The sequence below is a fragment of the Microcaecilia unicolor genome, chromosome 11, assembly GCF_901765095.1.
Source record: "Microcaecilia unicolor chromosome 11, aMicUni1.1, whole genome shotgun sequence".
In the NCBI taxonomy this organism is placed as follows: domain Eukaryota; kingdom Metazoa; phylum Chordata; class Amphibia; order Gymnophiona; family Siphonopidae; genus Microcaecilia; species Microcaecilia unicolor.
Genome location: NC_044041.1, coordinates 33195691 through 33221042, shown reverse-complemented (window position 1 = coordinate 33221042; position 25352 = coordinate 33195691). Strand labels below are relative to the sequence as shown.

General features: G+C 46.1%; 1 protein-coding gene across 7 annotated transcripts in view; it reads right to left on the bottom strand.

Moving 5' to 3' along the window:
- ATXN2 (ataxin 2) overlaps positions 1-25352 on the bottom strand; it is a 401010-nt gene that overhangs the window by 282279 nt on the left and 93379 nt on the right. For all 7 annotated transcript variants that reach the window (XM_030217312.1, XM_030217315.1, XM_030217310.1 and 4 more), the window contains one exon: positions 10407-10557. In XM_030217312.1, the coding sequence (XP_030073172.1) occupies positions 10407-10557 (151 nt within the window). The remainder of the gene's footprint in view (positions 1-10406; positions 10558-25352) is intronic.

Genomic DNA, 25352 nt, shown 5'->3' with positions numbered 1-25352 from the left:
ACAATAAAGGCCACAAGTACCTGATGCAGTTCCAAAATTAGCAAGATTCCATGCTACTTACCCCCAGGGATAAGAATTGGCATTCCTCAGGTCTACATTAAAAACGGTATATAGATTTTTCCTCCAGGAATTTTTCCAAACCTTTTTTAAACCCAGCTATATTAACTGATTTTATCACTTGTTCCAGCAATAAGTTCCAGAGTAGAGAATGAAACAGGGACAAAATCTGTCCATGTCCCCACCCCATGAGCTCTGTCTGATCCCATCTGTACATGTCTTGGACAGTTATGAATTTATATTTAAATCATTTTATTAAAATTTCCTTCATTTCACCATGTAAAGGCAGAGGATTTTTCACCTTCTTTTCTCATAAGAATTTGTGGTTATCTTCTATTTAGTACAGCCTTTAAGACATTTCTTTTTAAGAAATGTTATTAATTTGTGATAACTGAGGGGTTTTGGGGGTTTTTTTTTAGAAAGTGGCTTAAACATAGTAAATACTGATGTCTGCTCCGTTTTTTTTCTTTTGTTACCCGCAGTGGTTTGTGGTGTTTTGCAGGTTATATGACTGTAGTAATAATAATATTCTGAACAACTTTCATTTTATAAATCACAAACAATACAAAACAAAGAACAACAAATCCCTGTCTCCCCTCACAAATATCCCCTCTACTATTGGGAAAACTGAACAAGCCAAATTACACACACACAGAATACAAATGCCAAATATATAATAACTGACCAAAAATTATATTAAACCAAAACCCTAAAAAGCCACACCAAAGAAATAAAGGATGTATTTACAGAGCAAAATATAAAGATCACACATGTTAGGGATGGTGTTAGGGGGGGTGCAACTAGGACAATTGAACCCCTGGCCAGAGAGAGCCTGCACTGGAAGCTGAAGAAGGTATGGCCTGATTGTGGGCTTTGGGGAGCCCCTCCCAAATTTTTGCGCTGGGCCCCTGCCATGTCTAACACCAGCTCTGGCAGGATACACATTTCAAATCTGACATTTTAATCACAAAATAGAAAATAATTTTTTCTACCTTTAATTAGTTTATTTTTCAAATCATACTGGTCCAGACCTGGTTCCTATTTCACTCTGTATTCTCAAATCACTTGCCAGGGTCTAGTGCCAATTTGACATTTCTTCTTTCTCCGTGCTCACCATCCATTTCTTCAGCTACAGCCCCCCCCCCCCCCTCCCTCCAGCGCTGCCTATGCCCCCTTCAGCTCCCTCCCTCCAGTGTTGCCTCTGTCCCCTTCAGCTCCAGTCTTCCCTCTGCCTGCCTTTCCCTGTGCAGGGTCCTGAAACAGGAATTTACATCAGAAGGCATGAGCCAGCAGAGGAGGGAAAACCCTGGAGCAAGCCTATGAGAGGCTTTTTCGTGGCTAAATAAGGTAGGAAGATGTGGAGGGACGGGGAGGGGAGGGAGGGGAGAAGGAACGAGATGCTGGACCCATGGTAATCGCAGGTTTGTTTGGGGGGTTTTTTACCACTCCCGTGGGGCCATAAAAAGTTTGCTCCCGCACCCATAGTAAATGTGTTTTTGTTTTTTTTTTGTTTTTTACTGTGGATTTACCACGGGTCCCCATTCCTGTGTCATTCTTTATTCCTGAGTAAAACTACATGTAGAGTGAAAAATATTTTCTCCTTTTAAATGTGCTACTATTTAACTTCATGAAGTGTACCCCTAGTCTTTGTACTTTTTGAAAGAGTAAGCAAAGAATTCACATTTACCCATTCCATTCAGAAATTTTACAGACCTCTATCATAGTGGTTTTAACTATGGCTGCTTAGGTATTTGGATACTGCCGCTGAATTTTGGCGCACCTAGGTGACTTCAAGGAGCTGCCTATACCTGGATAAGGGCCCCACAAGGCTTCCCTATCCCCTGCCTGTTCCTCCAACCCCTTCCAACAGTCATAACAGTCTGATCACTAAAAACGTTTAACTCCTAACCCTTATTCACTTGTTCAGAACTCTTATTTTATCATCCTTGCTTTAATATTCCTTTATCTCTTATTTGTCTTGTTTGTCCTAATTAGATTGTAAGCTCTGTCGAGCAGGGACTGTCTCTTCATGTTCATGTGTACAGTAGCTCTTTAGAAATGATAAGTAGTAGTAAGTAGTAGTAGTTCTCATATGAGTGTCATTTTGGTCGCCTTTCTCTGTGCCTTTTCCAATTCCACTATATCTTTTTTCACACTCAAGATGTGGTCTTACCATGGAGCAATAAAAAGGCAATGATAACAACTAAATCCTTCACCTTGGTGTTAACTCCTAATGTGGAACCCATTAACATGCAACTATAATTTGAGTATTCTTCCCAATGTGTATCACTTTGCACTTGTCCACATTAAATTTCATCTGCTTGTTTGCTTAAGCACTCTGTGTGAGGTTTTGGACTCTTATTCAGACTTTGGCAGGGAAATCAAGTCCTCATTGGATTCCTCCCTATCCAGCCTGACAAAGTGGACCTTTTAGCTCAGACCTGACCAGCAGTGCATCTAGCATTTGAGGGGTTTCTTGTGGCTGGACTTAGGTTCACCAACAACTAAAAAGAGGTTGTCCTTTTGGGACCAAACAACTTTCAGCGACACCCTGGAGCAAATTTCACAATCAATGTTATGATTATTATCCTTACCAAGACAAATACAGCACATCTTTGATGGCCAGTAATGGAAGGATTTCATGTGCACTTGGGGGAAAATGTGAACTAGTTGGACTGTTTCTCTTGACTCAGTCAAACAGACCATGTGAAACTGGAACTTCACCTAATGCCTCATTTCAAGATGGAAAGTTGGGTTTTGTGGGTGGAGAGAACCAGCCTATTCAGAATATCTTTTAAAATACATTTAAATGGACTAGTGAACTAAGAGGAAAAAATATTAAATCTTCAGACCAAGGCTAAGAGTAAAAGCCTGCTGGAGTACATCCAACCAAACATCAGAAAAAAAAATAGAGAAGCTGTGTAGCTGCCACAGCATGGTAAATTACATCTATCAGCAGAAAAAGTTTCACCTATTTTCTAGAAATATCTGGAGTTTTGTTCCGAGTCACATGACCTCCTTGCACACTAAGGCAAACCTGCTAGCCTTCAGAGAAACTTGAGAACAGTCAAAAAAAATTATACAGAAAGTCTTATCAGGCAGGGGTAGACTGGGCCCTTTTTGAAGGGTCACACCCCCTCCAACTTCCCATCTGACAGATTACTGGTTCTGCATCTGTCATAATATTTTTAAAACATGCTTTTGACAAAACCTTGATGTAGAAATATAGAAAACCATTAAATCCTGCTAAAGGTGCATCCAGGGTATACAGTTGGAATGATCTGCATGTCATTTTGCTTTCTAATGGGCAGATGATCAAAAGCCCCATGCTGTTCCAAACAGTGCTCTAAAAATAGCACTGGAAAAGCGTGGAGCTTTACCGCCCCTATGATCAGAGATAATAGAAATGCACATTATCTCTGATCATAGGGTAAAGTGCAGAACGACTGTGCCCTAGCATGTGCTCAGGCACAATCCTCTGGCACTTGGTTTGACAGGTCCAGGCTGTCAAAGGCCCGGACCTGTCAAACACAGGGGCTGAAGGTCCGTGAGACCCCCAGACCCCCCTGCAAACACAAGGCCCTGGTGGCCAAGTGCCCCTCCCCCCCAACACAAGCCAGTGGACCTCCTGCCCCCCCAACACAATTTCACCCCTCAAAAAAAGCCCTGGTGGCCCAGTGGCCGCAAACTCAAGCACCCCCCCCCCCCCCCCCCCCAAAAAAAAGCTGGTGGTCTAGCAGCCTCCCCCGGTACCTTAATGGTGGAGGAGGGAGTAGAGAGTAGTACACGCTCTCCTCTTCCAGTGCCGCCTTGAAAATGGCAGCACGCAACCCTGCCAAGTAAATCCTGGGATATGCAGGGCGGGACTTCACCACTAATTAAGGCAGCGCTGGAAGAGGAGAGCATGTACTACTACACTTCCTCCTCCACCATTAAGCTACCGAGGGTGGGCCGCCAGATCACCAGGTTTGAGGAGGGTTGCTTAAGCTTGCGGCCACTGGCCACCAGGGCTTTTTTGGGGAGGTGAAATTGTGCCAGGGGGCTGGAGGTCCGATGGACCTCTAGCCCCCATGTCGCCAGCTTGGGATGGGGGCTCCTGCAGTGGGGGAATGGGATGGAGGGCCTGCTAGCATGCAAATGCATCCTGGACAGGGCTCTCCATTCCTCCCTAATGCTCTGCAAACCCTAACGCCAGCTCCTAGCTGGCATACGTTTTGCCACATGCAGCGCACCAATGTTTCGTGCGCTGCCCGCTGATCACTGGGGAGGAATAGGATTAGAATGCATTTGCATGCACTTGCACACTACTTGCGGTCAGAGCCAACGAGCGCGTTGTTTCACGTTTGCTTCTGATCATCGTCCCATCAATGCTGCTGAGGCTCAACCTTTTTTCATTTGGACACAACTGAACGATGATGCTCACATGTGACACATGCATACATGTCCTTCACAGACACTTCGGTCTGATACAGTATAGCAGTTATGTGTTAATGTACATATGCTCTGCGTTCACAAAAATCCAACCTCTCCTCAACAACAGATGCAGATCAGAACTAGGAAATTTCCCTATGAAAGCCACCAAACAAAATAACATTCTGATTCTTATTCATCTGAGTAGCAGCAACACAGATCTCTCCACTTCCATGCACATTATGAAATACAAAACTTGAAAAAATCCTTCCACCACAGAGGGACTCCTTACAAAGGAAATTGCCACTGACAGCACAGGAGCTGGTGGCTTTGGACATCCAACCTTTCCAAAGGGATGCCTCTGGATACTCCGCGATTGATAGTAGTCACGACAGATGCCAGCCTAAAGGGCTGGGGAGCCCACGGTCAGGGCAGTATGCACAGGGCCTTTGGTCGCAGGGGGAGACACCTCCTGTTTGATCAATCTCTTGGAAACCAGGGCGATTCGACTGGCGCTCCAAGTGTTTTGTCCCCTGCTGATAGGCAAATAATGTCAGACAATGCCACAGCAGTGGCCTATGTCAATTGGCAAGGAGGGTCAAGAAATCGTCAGTTGGAGCAGGAAACGGCTCAGCTCATGAGTTGGGCAGAATCACATCTGGTTGCTCTCTCAATGGCACACGTGGCAGGAGTGGAGAATATTCAGGCAGACTTCCTTAGTCGCAACACTCTGGATCCCAGGGAGGGGGGCCCTTAGCAACACTGTGTTTCAAGCAGTGGTAGAGAACTGAGGTCATGGATCTCTTCGCCTCCGCGAACAACACAAAGGTGCCGATATCCTTCAGTCACCGAAAAGATCTAAAGGTGCAGGAGGCAGATGCTCTACTTCAACCCTGGCTGGAGGGTCTTCTTTAGGCCTTTTCCCTGTGGCCGCTGATAGGCCTAATTCAGAAGAAAGAGATGCACAGGGGGTCACGTGATCTTTGTAATGCCGGATTGGCCCCGCAGACCTTGTTATACCGATCTTCTGTGTCTGCTCATCGGTTCTCCTCTCACGTTTCTGGGGGATCTTGGTCTCTTGGTCCAGGGCCTGGTGGCTCATCCAGACCTGCGTTGATTTTGTCTTACGGCTTGGCTCTTCAGCGGGCGCAACTGACAAAGAGAGATTACTCTGCGAGTGTAGTGGCCACAATGCTGGTCCCGGCATCGCTTCACTTCTCTTGAATATATCAAGACGTGGAGAGAATTCGAGGCATGGTGTGATGAGTTGAGTATCTCTCCTTTTCGTGCTTCAGTGGCGCAGATCCTGGACTTTTTACAACGAGGGTTTGAAAAAGGCTTGGTGATGTCTTCGCTTAAGGTTCAAATTGCGGCCTTGTCCTATTTTAGAGGTCATGTTCATGGGAAATCTCTAGCTTCTCATCTGGATATTGTTATGTTTCTACACGGAATGGGGCTCTTGCGTCCTCCCTCTTGGATGATTTTTCCTTTATGGGACTTTAATCTGGTCCTCTTGAAGTCTCCCTTTGAGCCTTTGGCGTCCTGTACTTTGAAGGATTTGACGTTCAAAGTGGTATTTCTGGTGGCCATTGCCTCAGCTGGGAGAGTGTTGAAGTTGCAGGCTGTATCTTGTCGATCTCCGTTTTTGGAATTTGCTAAGGACTGGGTAGTGTTGCGGCCAGTCTCTTCCTTTCTCCCTAAGGTTTTGTCGCATTTTCATTTGTTTCAGTCGGTGATTTTGCCTGTGCTCTGCTCTTTCGGAGAAGCAGTGTCTTTTGAAGTGTCTGGATATCAAAAGGGTTCTGAAGCATTATTTGAAAGCTACGGAAGAATTTCAGCAGACAGATCATCTGGTATCCTGATCGGGGGGAGCTTGGAAGAGGTTGGCAGCTTCTAAGCCCACTCTTTCTAGGTGGCTTAGAGAGATGATAGCTTCCGCTTACCTCCTGGCTGGCAGACCAGTACCCAAAGGGGTGAAGGCACACTCTACCAGGGGACAGGCGGCTTCTTGGGTGGAGCATTTTCTAGTCCCGCTTTTGTAGATCTGTAAAGCAGCAACTTGGTCTTCTTTGCATTCCTTTTCAAATCATTACAGACTGGATGTGCAGAGTCATCAGGATGCAATTTTTGGGGCGCATGTTCTAACAGCCGGTTTGCTGGGGTCCCTCTGAAGAAGATACTGCTTTGATTCTTCCCATCAGTCACATTCTGGGCTGGTCTGGAGGGACGCTAAGGAAGGAGAAATTAATTTTTACCTGCTAATTTGCTTTCCTTTAGTCCCTCCGGAGCACCCACATCCCTCCCGTGGATTATCCTGTTTATTCACTCTCCGAGAGTTAGTTTTTTGTCATGGAGAGCTGTGTTGTCCTTTTGCTGTTACATTGTTGTTTTCTTCAAATCATAAAAAAATGATAATGCTAATAAAATGTGCAGTACATATAGTATGTATGATGCGAATGGCACATAAAGCATGAGGCACATGCTCTTTGTTAGTGTGTTGCCGGTGGCTGCTCAGGTTCACAGATGCACAGAATATGGTCTTTTTATTCTTCTGCTTTATTACACTATACTGGATCTTTCTCTAGCTGGCAAGGGCTCTTATTGGCTCACACTCTAGAGTCAGAATTCTCAGTCTCCACCTGCTGGAAGGCGTGCACAACCATCATTCACATTCTGGGCCGGTCCGGAGGGACTAAAGGAAAGCAAATTAGCAGGTAAGAACTAATTTCTCTGTAACGAACATGTCATATGACAATAGCACTAATCCTATGATTCAAACAGCAAGAACCCTTCCTACGAATAGGCAGAACAACAACTATTACACTGGGCCCTAAAACACCAATACACCAACTACAATCAAAACAGAACACGTAGAACTGCTATTGAGTTCTACACAGAAACTACATACAGAATACCATACCTCAGTCATAGCCAAAACACAGACAGACCCCTCATCAAATACAGGATCACAAATTACAAATAGAAATATGAAGAAAAAATTGAACTGGGAACCCCAAGAAGTCAAACTCAGCATGTATTGCCAATACTGAAGAAATAAAAATAAATTTATGAACACAAAGCCATTTGCAACGCACATTTCACAAAGCTAACATATTGTAGTTCATAAATTCAAAATAAAACGTATTTTCAACCTTTGTTGTCTGGACATTTTTTTCCCATCATGCTAGTCCCAGTTTCTCTTTTCCTGCCTTCTGCTCTTTCCATCAGATGTCCATTCATCATTTCTCCCTTCTCCTCCTGTCTTGTTCCATTCTACTACTACTACTACTTAGCATTTCTATAGCGCTGCCAGGGTTACGCAGCGCTGTACAAGTTTAAACATGGGGAAGGACAGTCCCTGCTCAAGAGAGCTTACAATCTAAAGGTGACAAACTATACCTGTCTGACACACTGATCTTTCCCTTTTAGTTATTTCTTCCCTTTTTTTTCTTTTCTGCCTCTGTCCACTCAAGCTTCACCTTCTTTCTTACCTTCCAGTTCTCCATCTCTGGTTTCCTTTCACCTATCAACTTTCCATCTCCTTCTCTCACCCCATAGCGCTCTCATTTCTGGTAGAACCCCTCACCCAGCCTCCTATTCCATTCTATCTTTCATCTACTCCCCAATACCACATTTATATCCTCTATCCTCACTATCCTCCTCTCCCATATGGTTCCCAGTACTGCCCCTCCCCCATCAGCCTTGTAGTCTGATATCCCACTCCACCACTGTCCACACCCATGGTCCAGCATCTCTCCCTTCTGCACCCAGGATCAACATCTCTCCCTCTCTCTCTCCCTACCTCCCTTCCATGGGATCCAACATCTCTCCCCTACATCCCACCCTCATGTCCAACATCTCTCCATCTCTCTTATTTCCCTCCCTCCCTCTGTTGCCTTCTTCCCCATGCCTCCGGGTCCAACATCTCTCCATCTGCCTTCCCCATCCCTTATTCCTTCCCCTCTGTCCCAGCTCCAACATTTCCATCTCATTCCCCCCTCCACCCCAGGTCCAAAATGTTTCCTTTCTCTCCATAGGAAAAGCAAACAGGTTCAACAAGTTTCCATCTCTCTTTCTTCCATTCCTCCCTGTGCATAACATCTCTCCTTCCAGGGCCGGTCTTAGCAATTGCAGGGCCCTGTGCAGATCAGTTTGGTGGGGCCCCTCAGGCTCCTTGCCTAGCCCCGCCCCTGGGTTGAGGGGGTGGGGTCACTGTCCCTGCTACTTACCACCAGAGCTCGATAATGTTAGCCGGGGAGAAGAGGATGAAGAAGATTCCAGAGCTGAGCACAGGAGGGAGGCAGCATGGTGTCCTGCAGCCCTGGCCTCCCTCCCTGAAAGATGAGTAGTGAGTAGCCAAAGCCACAAGGCAGAAGCAAGCCTCCAAACTCCTAGGCTGCCGGCACTGGCAGCGATGTAAGCACCACCTTCAGCCTACCCCGGAAGCCTTCTCTGTATTTCCTGTTCCTACGTAGGCGAGATGTTGTACAAAGAAGGCTTCAGGGACAGGCTGAAGGCGGCGCTTACATCGCTGATTTGCTGCTGGCAGCCTATAACGGGCAAGCAGGCGAGTGGTGGAGAAAGGAAGGAGAAGAATACCGCATCAGGGAGAGAGACAAACGCTCATGGCAGCATCCCTTCATGATCGGCACCCATGGTGCACCACCCCCCACTGCCCCGCCCTTAGTATGCCACTTCACCAGCACCAGTGTGCTTTGCATTAAGGTAGGTTTGGGGAGGGCCGTGGGGCCCCTGGGAGCGCAAGGCCCTGTGCGATCACCCCTGCCTAAGACCGGCCTTGTCTCCTCTGTTCCCTCTTTCCCCACTGCCCTAGGTCCAATGTTTATCCATCTTCTTCCTTCCCTTCCCCCACCCCATGTGTCTTTCTACTACTACTACTACTACTATTTAGCATTTCTATAGCGCTACAAGGCGTACTCTGTCATTCTTCCTTCCTTTCCTCCCTCCCTGCATTTAACATCATGCTCTCTCTGTTTCCTCCTTCCCTATTGCCCCCTAGGTCCAGAATCATCTCTTCTTTCCCATTCCCACCCCACCCATCCATCATTTCTCACTCTGCTTCCCTTCCATCCCCAGGTCCACCACTACTTGTCTCTCTCAACTCTTCTCCCCCGCCCTGGTATTTCCTCCTGTATATAAGTTTAAAACCTGAAATTATGTGGCAGAACAGCCAGCAGCATCGATTCCCTTCAGCTGTCTGCCGCCAAGCTTGTGGCAAGCTCTCTGCTGCATCCCGCCCTTACAGGAAGTAGGGAGTTGTGTCAGAAGAGGATGGGACGAGTAGAGAGCAGGCCGTGAGCTCAGCAGTGGATAGCTGAAGAGAATCGCTGCTGCTTTTCTGCCACAAAAACAAAGGTTTTAAGGAAGGGGTCGGACACGTGGAGGGGGGGAGGTGCAGAGTTGAGAGAGACGAGTAGTTGAGAGTGCCAGACCAGGAAACAGAGGGGAGGCAGAGTGAGAAATGGACAAGTGGGGCAGGAAGCAATGAGCCCTCCAACTGCTCTGGGCCCTCAGGCACTGCCCTGTTTCCTAAATGGTTACCCCGCCCCTATCAGGAGATCTTTTGAGTAGAATCCAATGTGGTAGATTTCAGAGGTTGATCTGGACCTCCAAGAGTAGAAGCACACAAACAATTTAGAGCCTCTTATCAAGCCGCTGTAGTGGTTCTTGCGTGGCAATGCCGACGGAGCCCATTCAAAGAGAATGGGCATTGTTGGTATTACCGCACCAAGAGCCGCTAGTGCAGCTTGATAAAAGAGGCCCTTAATGTTTTTCAAAAAAATAAGATCCCTCTTTACCAATTTATAGGTATGCCCATAAATTTTGCTTACATTAGCTTACAAAAAAAAAAAATTTGTTGCTGTTTCTATGCAAATTTAAGGTACATGTACTGAAACATTTACAGTAAACAAACCTACCTCTTCTTGCATAATTGATGTCCAAATCTTTAAAATGCGCCATAACAAAATCTGAAGACTTGAACAAAATGCTCTCTACTATGTCTTCCCGCTTTGGCCCCACACTGGATTCTGCAGTTTTTCTATGAGCAGCATCAAGCACCAAATCACACTAAAAGTCAAATTAACATACACTTATTGTTCTTTCTTTTCACCGACTTGTACAATTCTTGTTCTGCATTAATAAGATACTTCATTTTATATAAAGTACGATGAAGGTGATGTTGATGACCTTTGCATTATCTCGGCCTATCAATAGGAAGCTCTGCTGTATCTCAAGATCATTCAGTTGAGAATGCCTTTTTGTGGACTTAATTTTGAGTGTCCTTGACAAATTGAACATTGTTTTAATTCATCCTTTTCTTCAGTTCACTTCATATAACATGTTTCTCATCATCACGTGTCTAACAAGTTTTCAGGACTGTCAACTCATGAAAACATATTTTTTAATGTCTACCAGATTTTTACTTAAAATTAAATTTTTAAAGGACACACATTTTATCACTGCCATTTTGGGCACTATTGGACTTCAGTGCCAAGACTCTTCATGCATCAAGCCACTGTCCCTAACTTCCAAGTAATACTGACCCATTTTTAAACCTAGAGAACTGTAGACAAGTCCAGTGACTCAAAGTTTTTACTGATATTGAAAACAATAATACTTGTCTATAAAATTAATTTAACACACTATTAGTAAATTTACTGAAGTTGGCAACCCTGTACGTGGTCAGGACTAAAAAAACATTTCCCCAATGTGGCCATGCCACATGAATGTTATCTTACCATAACATCACTTTGTATTTGTTCTCACCGGAGTCTGCAAACGCCTCTCCGGTACTATGTATGCCACATTGAGCCTACAAATAAGTGGGAAAATGTGGGATACAAATGTAACAAATAAAATAAATACCTGTTAATTTCCCTTTCCTTAAGTCCTGTAAAACCAGTTCAAACTAGTGGGTTACGACCCCCTGCCGACAGATGGAAAAGAAAGAGATACTGAACCCTTCCAGTGACATCGGCACAAGGGCTGGTACAGCTTGGAACTCTCCAATGCCAAAGCAGAAGAGGCAACTTTTCAAAATCACTTTGCACCGCAATGAGAACTATATATCAACCAACTACAAGTGCAACAATAACTATATACAATTTTTAAAAAACACACAAAACAGCAATAGAGCAGGTAGATCCCAAAATTATTCCTGATGCCATAGTCTTCCACGGTAGGCAGTGGACTGGTCTGGTATAACAGGACTCAAGGAAAGGAAATTAACAGGTATGAATAAAATTTACCAATCTTATCATCCTACAAGATCAGTCCAAACTAATAGAATGTGCAAAAGCAATATCTTAGTAGGAGGGGGAAGACAAGAATCAATAAATCAATAACCTACCAAAGGCCATGCCGCCCCTGGCTGGCACATCAATCTTGCAGTACTTCACAAAGGAATGTGCAGAAGACCACATCACCACCTTGTAAACGTCTGAGGGTAACCACCTATGTTTCTGCCCAGGAAGTTGCTTGAGCCCAAGGAGAATAAGCCTACAGACTAGACAAAACCACCTTCCAGCAAATGATATAGGCTGTCTCAATTGGAGCCTTAATCACCCACACTACGTAAGACGTAGAGGCAGCCTACCCCTGCACAGACCATAAAACAAGATGAACAGCTTTCCAACAATTGAACAGAGTTGTTAATTTACAGCTGATGTAACCGAACCTTGAGGAAATCTAACATATAGAGTTTTGTCAAGCCCTAGAAGCTCCTCCTAACCAAAAAAAGATGTTCTGGTTGAGAAAATCTGCCTGTACATTCTCCAGCCCCACAATTTGCATCATTGAGAAGGCCAAAAGATGATGCTCCAACCATTTAGAAACCTAACAGCCTCCACTGCCACACTATTAAAGCCCCCCTTGCTTGCTGACTTAAGCCACTGCCATGACATTGTCAGACATCACCCAAACCACCTTGCTCCATACTATGTGAAGGAACTATAGCAGTGCCAAGCAAATGACCCTTCTTTCCTGGTGATAAATGGGCCAAAACACTTCCGCTTGCAACCATCTCCTTGTGCAAGCCTCCTAAACAGTGAGCTTCCCCAGCTCAGAACGCTCATATCACGACCACCCACTCAAGAGATCCCACAGGAATCCCCTCTGGGCAGGTGGGAAAGAGGCCCAGGAAGTACATAAGTACATAAGTAATGCCACACTGAGAAAAGACCAAGGGTCCATCGAGCCCAGCATCCTGTCCACGACAGCGGCCAATCCAGGCCAAGGGCACCTGGCAAGCTTCCCAAATGTACAAACATTCTATACATGTTATTCCCGGAATTGTGGATTTTTCCCAAGTCCATTTAGTAGCGGTTTATGGACTTGTCCTTTAGGAAACCGTCTAACCCCCTTTTAAACTCTGCCAAGCTAACCGCCTTCACCACGTTCTGCGGCAACGAATTAGAGAGTTTAATTACGCGTTGGGTGAAGAAAAATATTCTCCTATTTGTTTTAAATTTACTACACTGTAGTTTCATCGCCTTGTCCTAGTATTTTTGGAAAGTGTGAATAGACGCTTCACATCCACCTGTTCCACTCCACTCATTATTTTAAATACTTCTATCATGTCTCCCCCTCAGCCGTCTCTTCTCCAAGCTGAAAAGCCCTAGCCTCCTTAGTCTTTCTTCATAGGGAAGTCGTCCCATCCCCGCTATCATTTTAGTCGCCCTTCACTGCACCTTTTCCAATTCTACTATATCTTTCTTGAGATGCGGCAACCAGAATTGGACACAATACTCAAGGTGCGGTCGCATCATGGAGCAATATAACGGCATTATAACATCCTCACACCTGTTTTCCATACCTTTCCTAATAATACCCAACATTCTATTCGCTTTCCGAGCCGCAGCAGCACACTGAGCAGAAGGTTTCAGTGTATTATCGACGACGACACCCAGATCCCTTTCTTGGTCCGTAACTCCTAACATGGAACCTTGCATGACGTAGCTATAATTCGGGTTCTTTTTTCCCACATGCATCACCTTGCACTTGCTCACATTAAACGTCATCTACCATTTAGCCGTCTAGTCTCCAAGTCTCGTAAGGTCCTGCTGTAAATTTTCACAATCCTGTAGCGAGTTAACGACTTTGAATAACTTTGTGTCATCAGCAAATTTAATTACCTCGCTAGTTACTCCCATCTCTAAATCATTTATAAATATATTAAAAAGCAGCGGTCCTAGCACAGACCCCTGAGGAACCCCACTAACTACCCTTCTCCATTGTGAATACTGCCCATTTAACCCCACTCTCTGTTTCCTATCCTTCAACCAGTTTTTAATCCACAATAGAACTTTTCCTCCTATCCCATGACCCTCCAATTTCCTCTGTAGCCTTTCATGAGATACCTTGTCAAACGCTTTTTGAAAATCCAGATACACAATATCAACCGGCTTCCCTTTGTCCACATGTTTGTTCAAAGAATTGAAGTAAATTAGTCAGGCAAGATTTCCCCACACAAAAGCCGTGCTGACTCGGTCTCAGTAATCCATGTCCTCGGATGTGCTCTGTAATTTTGTTTTTAATAATAGTCTCTACCAATTCCCAGGCACAGACGTCAGACTCACCGGTCTATAATTTCCTGGATCTCCCCTGGAACCTTTTTTAAAAATGGGCGTTACATTGGCCACCCTCCAATCTTCCGGTACCACACTCGATTTTAAGGATAAGTTGCATATCACTAGCAGTAGCTCCGCAAGCTCATTTTTCAGTTCTATCAGTACTCTAGGATGAATACCATCCGGTCCAGGAGATTTGCTACTCTTCAGTTTGCTGAACTGCCCCATTACGTCCTCCAGGTTTACCGTTAAGTCAGTAAGTTTCTACGACTCGTCCGCTTGAAATATCATTTCCGACACCAGCATCCCACCCAAACCTTCCTCGGTGAAGACCAAAGCAAAGAATTCATTCAATCTCCTGCTACATCTTTGTCTTCCTTGATCGCCCCTTTTACCCCTCGGTCATCCAGCGGCCCAACCGATTATTTTGCCGGCTTCCTGCTTTTAATATACCGAAAAACATTTTTACTATGCTTTTTTGCCTCTAATGCTATCTTTTTTTCGTAATCCCTCTTGGCCTTCTTTATCTGCGCCTTGCATTTGCTTTGACACTCCTTATGCTGCTTCTTGTTATTTTCAGACGGTTCCTTCTTCCATTTTCTGAAGGCATTTCTTTTAGCCCTAATAGCTTCCTTCACCTCACTTTTCAACCAGGCCGGCTGTCTTTCAGAGTTCCGTCTTTCTTTTCTAATTTGTGGAATATGTTTGGCCTGGGCCTCCAGGATGGTATTTTTGAACAGCGGAGGAGGATGTGGGTGTCAAAATCCTGGAGTGTGGGACCCAATAAGACAGCAACTCCTTCTATAGGGGCTGCATCTGAGCCCTACCCCAGGGCACTACCTCCAGTGTCGCTGCCATGGATCCAGGAACTTGCAAGTAGTTCCAGGCCTGGAAGACCTTCTACATGCAAAGATCTCCTTTTACAACTTCACTGTGCACTCTTTAGGGAGAAACACAGTCTACTGACTGGTACTGAAGCATGCTCCAAGGTATGCCAAGTCGTGGAAAAATACTAGATGGTGTCTTGGGATAATTCACTACCTAACCAATCCTCTCCATGAGATGGATTACTTCTGTCCTAGCTGCCCTTGAGTCCACTTCTGAATTGGCCTAGATCAATCAGTTGTCCAAGCAGGGTTGCACCCAGATCCTCTGCTTGCGGAGATGCATTACTACCGCCACTATGACCTTGGAAAAAATTTCTGGTGGCATCAGCCTGACTGGCATAGTTCTGAACTGAAAATGACTGCCTAGGATACAGAAGTACAGGAATCGCTTGTGAGACTCCCACATGGTAATGTGACGATATGCCTCTACCAGAAAAACATGCACTCGGATATAAAGTACCTAACTCACAAATAAGTTGATATGTGGCGTGTTAGATGGCACCACTCCCCCAGGCAACTTTTTCATATATTTACGATTCAGGGGCAAGCCCTGGCTGGCGTAAGGGCGTTCCTTCAGCGGGCAACGGTGATGGGGAAGAAAGCAATCCTGCAAATATGGCTAACAGAGAAACAGCCCACAGTCAGCCGCTGGAGATCACTGATGATACAAATGTGTGCTTTGGAAAGATATAGTATAACGGACCTTGCATCAGAAACAGGAGACCTGTTTTGCAGAATCTGGTCCCCCTACTGGGACATCCTGACACCAGTTGCTAGAAGTACAATTTTGAATGTTTGAGCTGGGGGGGGGGGGGGGGGGGGGGGGGGGGGGGAATTTGGAAATGTTGAAATATGGGAATGTTAACATACATGGTTGTAGATTGAAGATTGGCTTGTAAATATTGTTTTGAAGATTACAATATCTATATATATAAAACTCACCCTCAACGTTCTATTTGCACTGATGTCACTGAAGCCAGGTTCGTAAGTTCGAAGCTCTGAAGCCACAGAAAATCACAGTCTGTGGGCCCCGCCCTCGCGTCAAACGTTATGACGTTGAGGGTGGAGCACATTCTCAACTCCAACGTTGTACTGCACTGTACCTCTGCTCCGCCCTCGCGTCAAAACGCGATGACGTCGAGGGCGAAGCACACGGGGGCGTGCCAAAAGGGCCAGGGTCACACATTCGCACGGAGGCTGCAGGGGGGCCGGCAACACACGGAGACACAAAGGGACGGAGGGGAGCCTTGCTAGCGCCCGTTTCATTGCGATTTGAAACGGGCCTTCCTTACTAGTGATTAAATAAAAAAAAAATAAGTTGATGTTCTTTATGCAAAAGTTGCATATCAACAGGTCCTCCTCTCATATACAGAACACAAAAGCAAAAATCTTCAAACTTATGCCCTAGAGCAATAGAAGGTTCTACTAATGGTTTGTCTTGCAAATTTTGTTTGAATGCGCTTCTATGCTCAATCACCCTAATATTTATTTTTTCCTTTACATGTCACGGTTTTCATATTTATCATCCTGTATTTTTTATCTTTTGTTTATAAATGTAATTTTTGATTATTATTATTTTGTAGCCCCTGAAGTAGCTCCTTTGGGCAAAACACGGCCTGAGTCGGGCATTTTATTAGATTGAGATTCTGCAATAAAGATTTGTTTGGATTTACCACTGATCTGCTTTATTTCCACATTGGAGTTTGCAGATTGTCTGCCTCTTGCTTCTTTTGGCCACTGTTAGAAATAGGATACTGGGCTACATGGACCACTGGTCTGACCCAGTATGGCTATCAGAACCTGAAAAGGGGTAAAATGTTTTAGATGACTGTACTTTGAAACCAAACTACTCTCTTAGATGCAAAAATGGGGAATAAACATTATAGTGCGTCCGGTTCAGATGGCAGACTACATTATTGTAATATGGGGGAAAAAATCCATACAGTGCTTCCAGCTTCAGTGTGTTTCTCTCCACTTAGAAATGGGATCTTCAAATTCTGAAAAAGTTACCTTCTTCCATCACCCAGCAATGTATGTTTTAATATCAACTACTTAACTAGAGAAGTGTGGTAGCCGTGTTAGTCCACTCTTAAGGTTATCAATAGAAATCAAACAAAATAAAACATGGAAAAGAAAATAAGATGATACCTTTTTTATTGGACATAACTTAATACATTTCTTGATTAGCTTTCGAAGGTTGCCCTTCTTCGTCAGATCGGAAATAAGCAAATGTGCTAGCTGACAGTGTATATAAGTGAAAACATTCAAGCATTACTATGACAGTCTGACAGGGTGGGAGGATGGGGGTGGGTCGGAGGTATGCATGGGGACATCAAAGCATATCATTGATATTCTAATAGGATGGGTGTGGATAATTGAGGGGTGGGGTGATCAACAGAGAAATACAGCTTTATGGTTTATAATGGGCTAGGAACCCCAGATCCTTGTTAAGTCCTTTCTGTTGGATGTTAAAATATTCAATCATTCTGACTTCAAAGGCCTTACGTTCTTGTATGGTTTTAAAGTTACCTTTCAGGATTCTCACTGTGAAGTCACTGGTACAGTGTCCTGGTCCTGTAAAATGTTGACCAACAGGCGTGGGAACCCTACTGGTACCAGTATTGTTCATGTGATGTCTATGTAAATTGAATCTTGTCTTAAGCATCTGGCCTGTTTCTCCAATATAGCATCCTTCGTTACATTTTTTACACTGAATGATATATACCACATTGGAAGATGAGCAAGTGAAAGATCCCTTTATGTTGAATATCTTTCCTTTGTGGGTAACAATTTACATAGACATCACATGAACAATACTGGTGCCAGTAGGGTTCCCACGCCTGTTGATCACCCCACCCCTCAATTATCCACACCCATCCTGTTAGAATATCAATGATATGCTTTGATGTCCCCATGCATACCTCCGACCCACCCCCATCCTCCCACCCTGTCATAGTAATGCTTGAATGTGTTCACTTATATACACTGTCAGCTAGCACATTTGCTTATTTCCGATCTGACAAAGAAGGGCAACCTTCGAAAGCTAATCAAGAAATGTATTAAGTTATGTACAATAAAAAAGGTATCATCTTATTTTCTTTTCCATGTTTTATTTTGTTTGATTTCTATTGATAACTACTTAACTGAAAGGACTTATAAAGCACAGGCAGAGAGCATTAAGAATGAAAAGACAGCACTTCCTACAACAGTACCCAAGATATATAGAGAAAGGTATCAACCTATTTCTGCACATCCCAGTATACAGGAAAAGTTTTTTTTTTGTTTGTTTTAAAGCCCTTTACAAATCAAGAGAAAAGCTTGACTGGGGTCCAATTTAACCTATTGATCAGGAAGCACAACTTCCATTAAAATTCACTGATCCAAACTGGGATGATAGAATGAAAAATGGGCTACAGACCTTCTCTGTTGGAAATTACCTTAATTTGGAAAAGGATGCGTCAAGCTGATTTCTAACACAGTGAAAAGCACTACAAAGCTAAGTTACTTTTCTGTAGCAGATGTTCTAAAAGGACAGCAAATAACGAAGATACTTATCTGTAGCAGGTATTCTCTGAGGACAACAGGCTGACTGTTCTCACATGTGGGTCGAAGTCCGCGTCAGCCTGGGAACCGGCATTTTGCAAAATCAAAAACTAAGGTTTTAACAGAGTCTTCTGGCACACCTGCAACGAAAACTGACTTCCCGCCCAACGCGACAGCGCGTCTCCTCAGTTAAATCAAAAAGTGCAAGAAATAACAAATGACAACTCCAAAGGGGAGGTGGAAGGGTTTGTGAGAACAATCAGCCTGCTGTCCTCGGAGAATACCTACTACAGGTAAGTATCTTCGCTTTCTCCGAGGACAAGCAGGCTGCTTGTTCTCACATGTGGGGTATCCCTAGCGACCAGGCTCACTCAAAACAATGAGCATTGGACAATTGGGCCTCACAACGGTGACGACATAACATAGGTTAACCTGAAACTATATACAGCTAGCTGAGAGTGCAGCCTGGAACAGAATAAAAATGGGCCTAGGGGGGTGGAGTTGGATTCCAAACCCCGAACAGATTCTGCAGCACTGTCGCGTCAAGTATCCTGCTGAAGGCAGTAGTGAGATGTGAATGTGTGGACTGATGACCATGTCACAGCCTTGCAAATCTCCTCAATGGAGGCTGACTAAGTGAGCCACCGACGCAGCCATGGCTCTAACATTATGAGCCATGACATGACCCTCCAGAGTCAGCCCAGCTCAGGCATAGGTGAAGGAAATGCAATCTGCTAGCCAATTGGAGATTGTGCATTTTCCGATGGCGACTCCCCTTCTGTTGGGATCGAAACAAACAACTGGGCGGACCGTCTGAAGGCCTTCGTCCACTCCAAGTAAAAGGCCAATGCTCTCTTGCAGTCCAAGGTGTGCAAGCTGTTTTCGCCAGGGTGAGCATGAGGATGGGGAAAACATGTTAGCAAGACAACTGACTGGTTCAGAAGGAACTCAGACACCACCTTCAGCAGGAACTTAGGGTGTGTGCGGAGGAATGCTCTGTTGTGATGAAACTTAGTATAAGGTGCATGCACTACTAAGGCCTGATGCTCACTGACCCTATGAGGTGAAGTAACACCCACCAAGAAAAGGACCTTCCAGGTCAAGTACTTAAGATGGCAGGAATTCAGTGGCTCAAAATGAGCTTTCATCAGCTAGGTAAGAACATTGAGATCCCATGACACTGGTGGAGGTTCGACAGGGGGCTTTGACAAGAGCAAACCTCTCATGAAACAAACTACTAAAGGCTGTCCAGAGATAGGCTGACCTTCTACACGTTGATGATAAGCACTGATTGCACTAAGGTGAACCCTTACGGAGCTGGTCTTGAGACCAGACTGTGATAAGTGTAGAAGGTATTCAAGCAGGGTCCGTGTAGGACAAGAAAAAGGATCAAGGGCCTTGCTGTCACACCAGGCGGCAAACCTCTTCCATTTGAAAGAATAACACTTTTTCGTGGAATCTTTCCTGGAAGCAAGACTTGAGAGACACCCTCTGAAAGGCCTAAAGAGGCAACTTCTAAGTTCAACATCCAGGCCGTGAAAGCCAGAGACTGGAGGTTGGGATGTAGAAGCGACCCTTCATTCTGAGTAATGAGGGTCGGAAAACACTCTAATCTCCACGGATCTTTGGAGGACAACTCCAAAAGAAGAGGGAACCAGATCTGACGAGGCCAGAAAGGAGCAATCAGGATCATTGTTCCCCGATCTTGCTTGAGTTTCAGCAAAGTCTTCCCTACTAGAGGTATGGGAGGATACACATACAGAAGGCCTGTGGAGAAAGGCATCTGACGCTAGCCTGTCGTGGGTCTGAAGTCTGGAACAGAACTGAGGGACCTCATGATTGATCCGAGTGGCAAAAAGATCCACCAAGGGGGTGCCCCACTCTCGGAAGATCCTGTGCACAACATCTGTGTTCAAAGACCACTCGTGAGGTTACATTATCCTGCTCAACCTGTCAGCCAGACTGTTTTTTTACGTCTGCCAGATACGTGGCCTGGAGAAACATACCATGATGATGGGCCCAAAGCCACATCTGGACGGTTTCCTGACACAGAGGGCGAGATCCGGTACCCCCCTGCTTGTTGGTGTAATACATTGCAACCTGATTGTCTGTCTGAATTAAAATAATGCGGTTGGACAGCCGGTCTCTGAAAGCCTTTAGAGCGTTCCAGATCGCTCGTAATTCCAGGAGGTTGATCTGAAAATCCCTTTCCTGAAAAGACCAAGCTCCTTGAGTGTGTAGACCATCTACATGAGCTCACCACCCCAGGAGGGATGCATCAGTCGTCAGCACTGCTTGTGGCTGAGGAATTTGGAATGGACATCCCAAGGTCAGATTGGATCGAATGGTCCACCACTGAAGGGAGCTGCAAACCTCAGTGGAGAGATGGATTACATCCTCTAGAATTCCTGTGGCCTGGCACGACTGGGAAGCTAGGGTCCATTGAGCTGATCTCTATGTAGGTGTGCCATGGGAGTTACATGAACTGTGGAAGCCATGTGTCCTAAGAGTCTCAACATCTGCCGAGCTGTGATCTGTTGAGACGCTCGAGTCAAGGACACTAGGGCCAGAAGATTGTCTGCCCTTGCCTGGGGAAGATAAGCTCGAGACGTCTATGTATCCAAGAGCTCCAATGAACTCCTATTTCTGCACTGGAACAAGATGGGACTTGGGATAATTCATTACAAACCCCAGTAGCTCCAGCAGTTGAATAGTCATCTGCATGGACCATAGAGCCCCTGCCTCCGAAGTGTTCTTCACCAGCCAATCATCGAGATAAGGGAACACATGCACTCCCAGTCTGCATAGCGATGCTGCGACAACTGACAAGCACTTTGTGAAGACCCTGGGCGCAGATGCTAGGCCAAAGGGCAGTACACAATTCTGAAATCGAAATCGAAGGTACTTCCTGTGAGTTGGGAGCACTGAGATGTGAGTATAGGCATCCTTTAAGTCCAGAGAGCATAGCCAATCGTTTTCCTGAATCATGGGAAGAAGGGTGCCCAGGGAAACCATCCTGAACTTTTCTCGGATAAGAAATGTGTTCAGGGCCCTTAGGTCTAGGATGGGATGCATCCCCCCTGTTTTCTTTTGCACAAGGAAGTACCTGGAATAGAATCTCAGTCCTTCTTCCCCTGGTGGAACGGGTTCGACCGCATTGGCCTTTAGAAGGGTGGAGAGTTCCTCTGCAAGTACCTGCTTGTGATGAGAGCTGTAAGAATGAGCTCCCGGTGGGCAATTTGGAGGTTTGGATGTATCCTAACCGGACTATTTGAAGAACCCACCGGTCGGAGATTATGAGAAGCCACCTTTGGTGAAAAAATATTAAACTTCCCCCAACCGGCAAGTTGTCTGGTACAGACACTTTTACTGTGGCTATGCTTAACTGGAGCTAGTCAAAAGCCCATCCCTTGCTTTTGCTGGGGAGCAGCAGGGGCCTTAGACGCACGCTGTTGACGAGAACTCTTGGCTCCTTTGAGAGTGGAATCCACCACCACAGAATTAAGGGGTAACTGAGAACTCATCAACCCAGGTTCACCGTGGATCCGATATTGGGAATCAGCTTTCTTGGGAATCACGAGACCAGAGGGCACGACCAGTTCTGCATAAGGACCTCCTTCAGTACCTTATATAGAGGAGCCGTCACAGCCTCCCTAGGTAGAGAAGGATAGTCCAGGACCTCATCCCGGATGAAGGATGTAAAGGACAGACTCTCTGGTGGAGGGGAAAGTTCAGAGGGAATTCCATAGGACTCATCAGAAGAAAAGTACCTAGGATCTTTCTCTGACTCCCACGAACGTTCCTCTTCAATATCGGATAAGACCTCCTTCAGGGCACTCCGAGACTGAGCCTGCCTCGACGCTGAAGAACGTCCTCAATGGCAAAATCAAGAGGCCGATGCCCGCCTGGACAGCGGCGACGCTTTCTCCACCGACTTTGAAGGACAGTCAACCTGCCGCAGACGGCACCAAGGACGGGGACCTCACCACAGGTGAAGGGCTAGATGCCGCTGCAGCAGACGGTACAGAGGGCGCAAGCACCCCCGACACTGAAGCAGACTGGCGCAGCAATCCTTCCAGAAATTCTGGAATCAGGGCATGGATGCGCTCGTCGACAGCAGTCATCGGAGAAGGCTGCGGGGCCGGTGGGACAACTAGTGGCAGAATCTGTCGAAGGTTCAGGAGCAGGTTGATGCCCCTGTACAAGTCGTTGGTGAGGCCCCACCTGGAGTACTGTGTTCAGTTTTGGAGGCCATATCTTGCTAAGGATGTAAAAAGAATTGAAGCGGTGCAAAGAAAAGCTACGAGGATGGCATGGGATTTGCGTTACAAGACGTATGAGGAGAGACTTGTGGACCTGAACATGTATACCCTGGAGGAAAGGAGGAACAGGGGTGATATGATACAGACGTTCAAATATTTGAAAGGTATTAATCCGCAAACGAACCTTTTACGGAGATGGGAAGGCGGTAGAACGAGAGGACATGAAATGAGATTGAAGGGGGGCAGACTCAAGAAGAATGTCAGGAAGTATTTTTTCAGGGAGAGGGTGGTGGATGCTTGGAATACCCTCCCGCGGGAGGTGGTGGAGATGAAAACGGTAACGGAATTCAAACATGCGTGGGATAAACATAAAGGAATCCTGTGCAGAAGGAAGGGATCCTCAGGAGCTTAGCCTAGAATGGATGGCAGAGCTGGTGGTTGGGAGGCGGGGCTACTGCTGGGTAGACTTATACGGTCTGTGCCGGGGCTGGTGGTTGGGCGGCGGGGATAGTGCTGGGCAGACTTATACGGTCTGTGCCGGGGCTGGTGGTTGGGCGGCGGGGATAGTGCTGGGCAGACTTATACGGTCTGTGCCAGAGCCGGTGGTGGGAGGCAGGGATAGTGCTGGGCAGACTTATACGGTCTGTGCCACAGCTGGTGGTGGGAGGCGGGGTTGGTAGTTGGGCGGCGGGGATAGGGCTGGACAGACTTATACGGTCTGTGCCCTGAAGAGAGCAGTACAAATAAAAAAGTAGTACATATGAATTTATCTTCTTGGGCAGACTGGATGGACCCTGCAGGTCTTTTTCTGCCATCATCTACTATGTCACTATGTTAGGTACCGGGCTTACAGAAGACTGACGCATCGGCACCTCCTGTATAGAGGGGCAGCGGTCCTCTCGGCGCCGATGCTTCTTGCGTGCAGAGTCCCTCGACGCCCAGGAGCTCCCAGCACCATGTGTCGAAGGAAAATGATGACAGTGCTTCTTCGCCTTCTCTCGACGCCCGTCGAGACTCCTCGATACCGATGAGGAAGACATGGAATCTTCACGCCTCCTCAGGGCTGGGTCCGACGAAGGTCGGTCCCGGGGGGCCTGCATAACAGGAGGCCTCGAGGCAGGTGGAGACCCACTCAACGCCTCACTGCGCCTAGAGCGAGTTGGTCTCTCAACAGCCATTACCTCTCCTCCCAACATCGATGCTTCCCTCGATGTCAACACTGACAAAGATCTCGGTACCGATGTCAATGTCAAAGGACCAGACGGAGCCTCAAAATGTTTCTCTCACTGGGGGGAAGTGACGTCACCGGGCAAGATGGCCGCCTAGTCCCTAAGCTCCGCCATCCAGCGCCAATAAAAAGCTTTTAAAAGTAATAAAAAGTGGACTTCGGCCGACAACAAAGCTGAAAAAGGCTGCCGGATAATCCCCCCTACTCTCAGCTGCAATGAGTAAAACTCCCGCGACGCGGAAAAAGGAGAGCGAGCGGTCAGAAAAAAGTATGGCGGGAAAGACCGCCAAACGCAATGAATCGCCAGAACGGGCCACTCCTTCTGACTCTGATTCAGCTCTGTCTGCTGCCGAACATTGCAACCCGCCTTCCAAAAGAAGTATCGCGAGCGAATTGCGTGTATTCTTATCTAACATTCAAGAGGAGATAAAACAATCGAAGGAGGAAATCCTTGAAAGAATGGACACGCTGAGCACAGACCTTCGTGAATTGGGGGGAAGGGTGGAAGAGGCAGAACTCTGGCTGGAAGAGCAGGCAGAGACACTAACCAAACATACTGATCAGCTGCAAGATCTTGAAAAGAAAAATTTGGAACCTGCCTATAAGCTGGACGACTTGGAGAACAGAGGAAGCCGCAATAACCTCAGATTTCGCGGCGTTCCAGAAGGAGGCGAGACGGAGGACATACTGGTGATAGTGCAAACAATGTGTGCCACGCTGTTGGGTTATGAGGCGGGTGCCAAGCCGGTGGAATTAGAGCACACAGAGCTCTGGGGCCCCGTAGGAAACAGCAGGTGTGAGACATTATAGTGCGCTTTCATAAATTTGAAGTCAAAGAGCAGGTCATGGCGAGTGCGAGACGGGCACAGAACTTTGAATATGGAGGAGCTAAGATACTGGTGTACCAAGACCTCTCACTGTACACTTTACAACAGCGACGCCAAATGAGGCCTGCATTGGACGTACTACTTAAAAATAAGCAGCAGTACAGATGGGGTTTTCCCTTCTCCCTGAACTTTACGCTGAAAGGCAGTAAATATAGAGTGCGCTCGCTACAAGAGGCCTGGGAAGCACTGCATGCAGCGGAACTGGTGAGCACAACAGTCCCGCCGGGGGAATTAGCAACAACAACACGAGCTAAACTCCAAGGCTGGCAGCGAGCTCCAGGAAACGCGAGACGAGGCAAGTCCAAGAGATGAGAGACCCGGCCTACATCCAAACTAGGAGAGAAGTTGGAAACAACTGAGTTCTGGACATAAAAGTAGAGCCATACGGGCCATGTCAATCGAAATAAACCTGGACTGGGGCTGATAATTTATTTAATTTACAGCTTTGGGGAGTGGAATGAAAGAAGAGAGAATGAGTTATATATAAG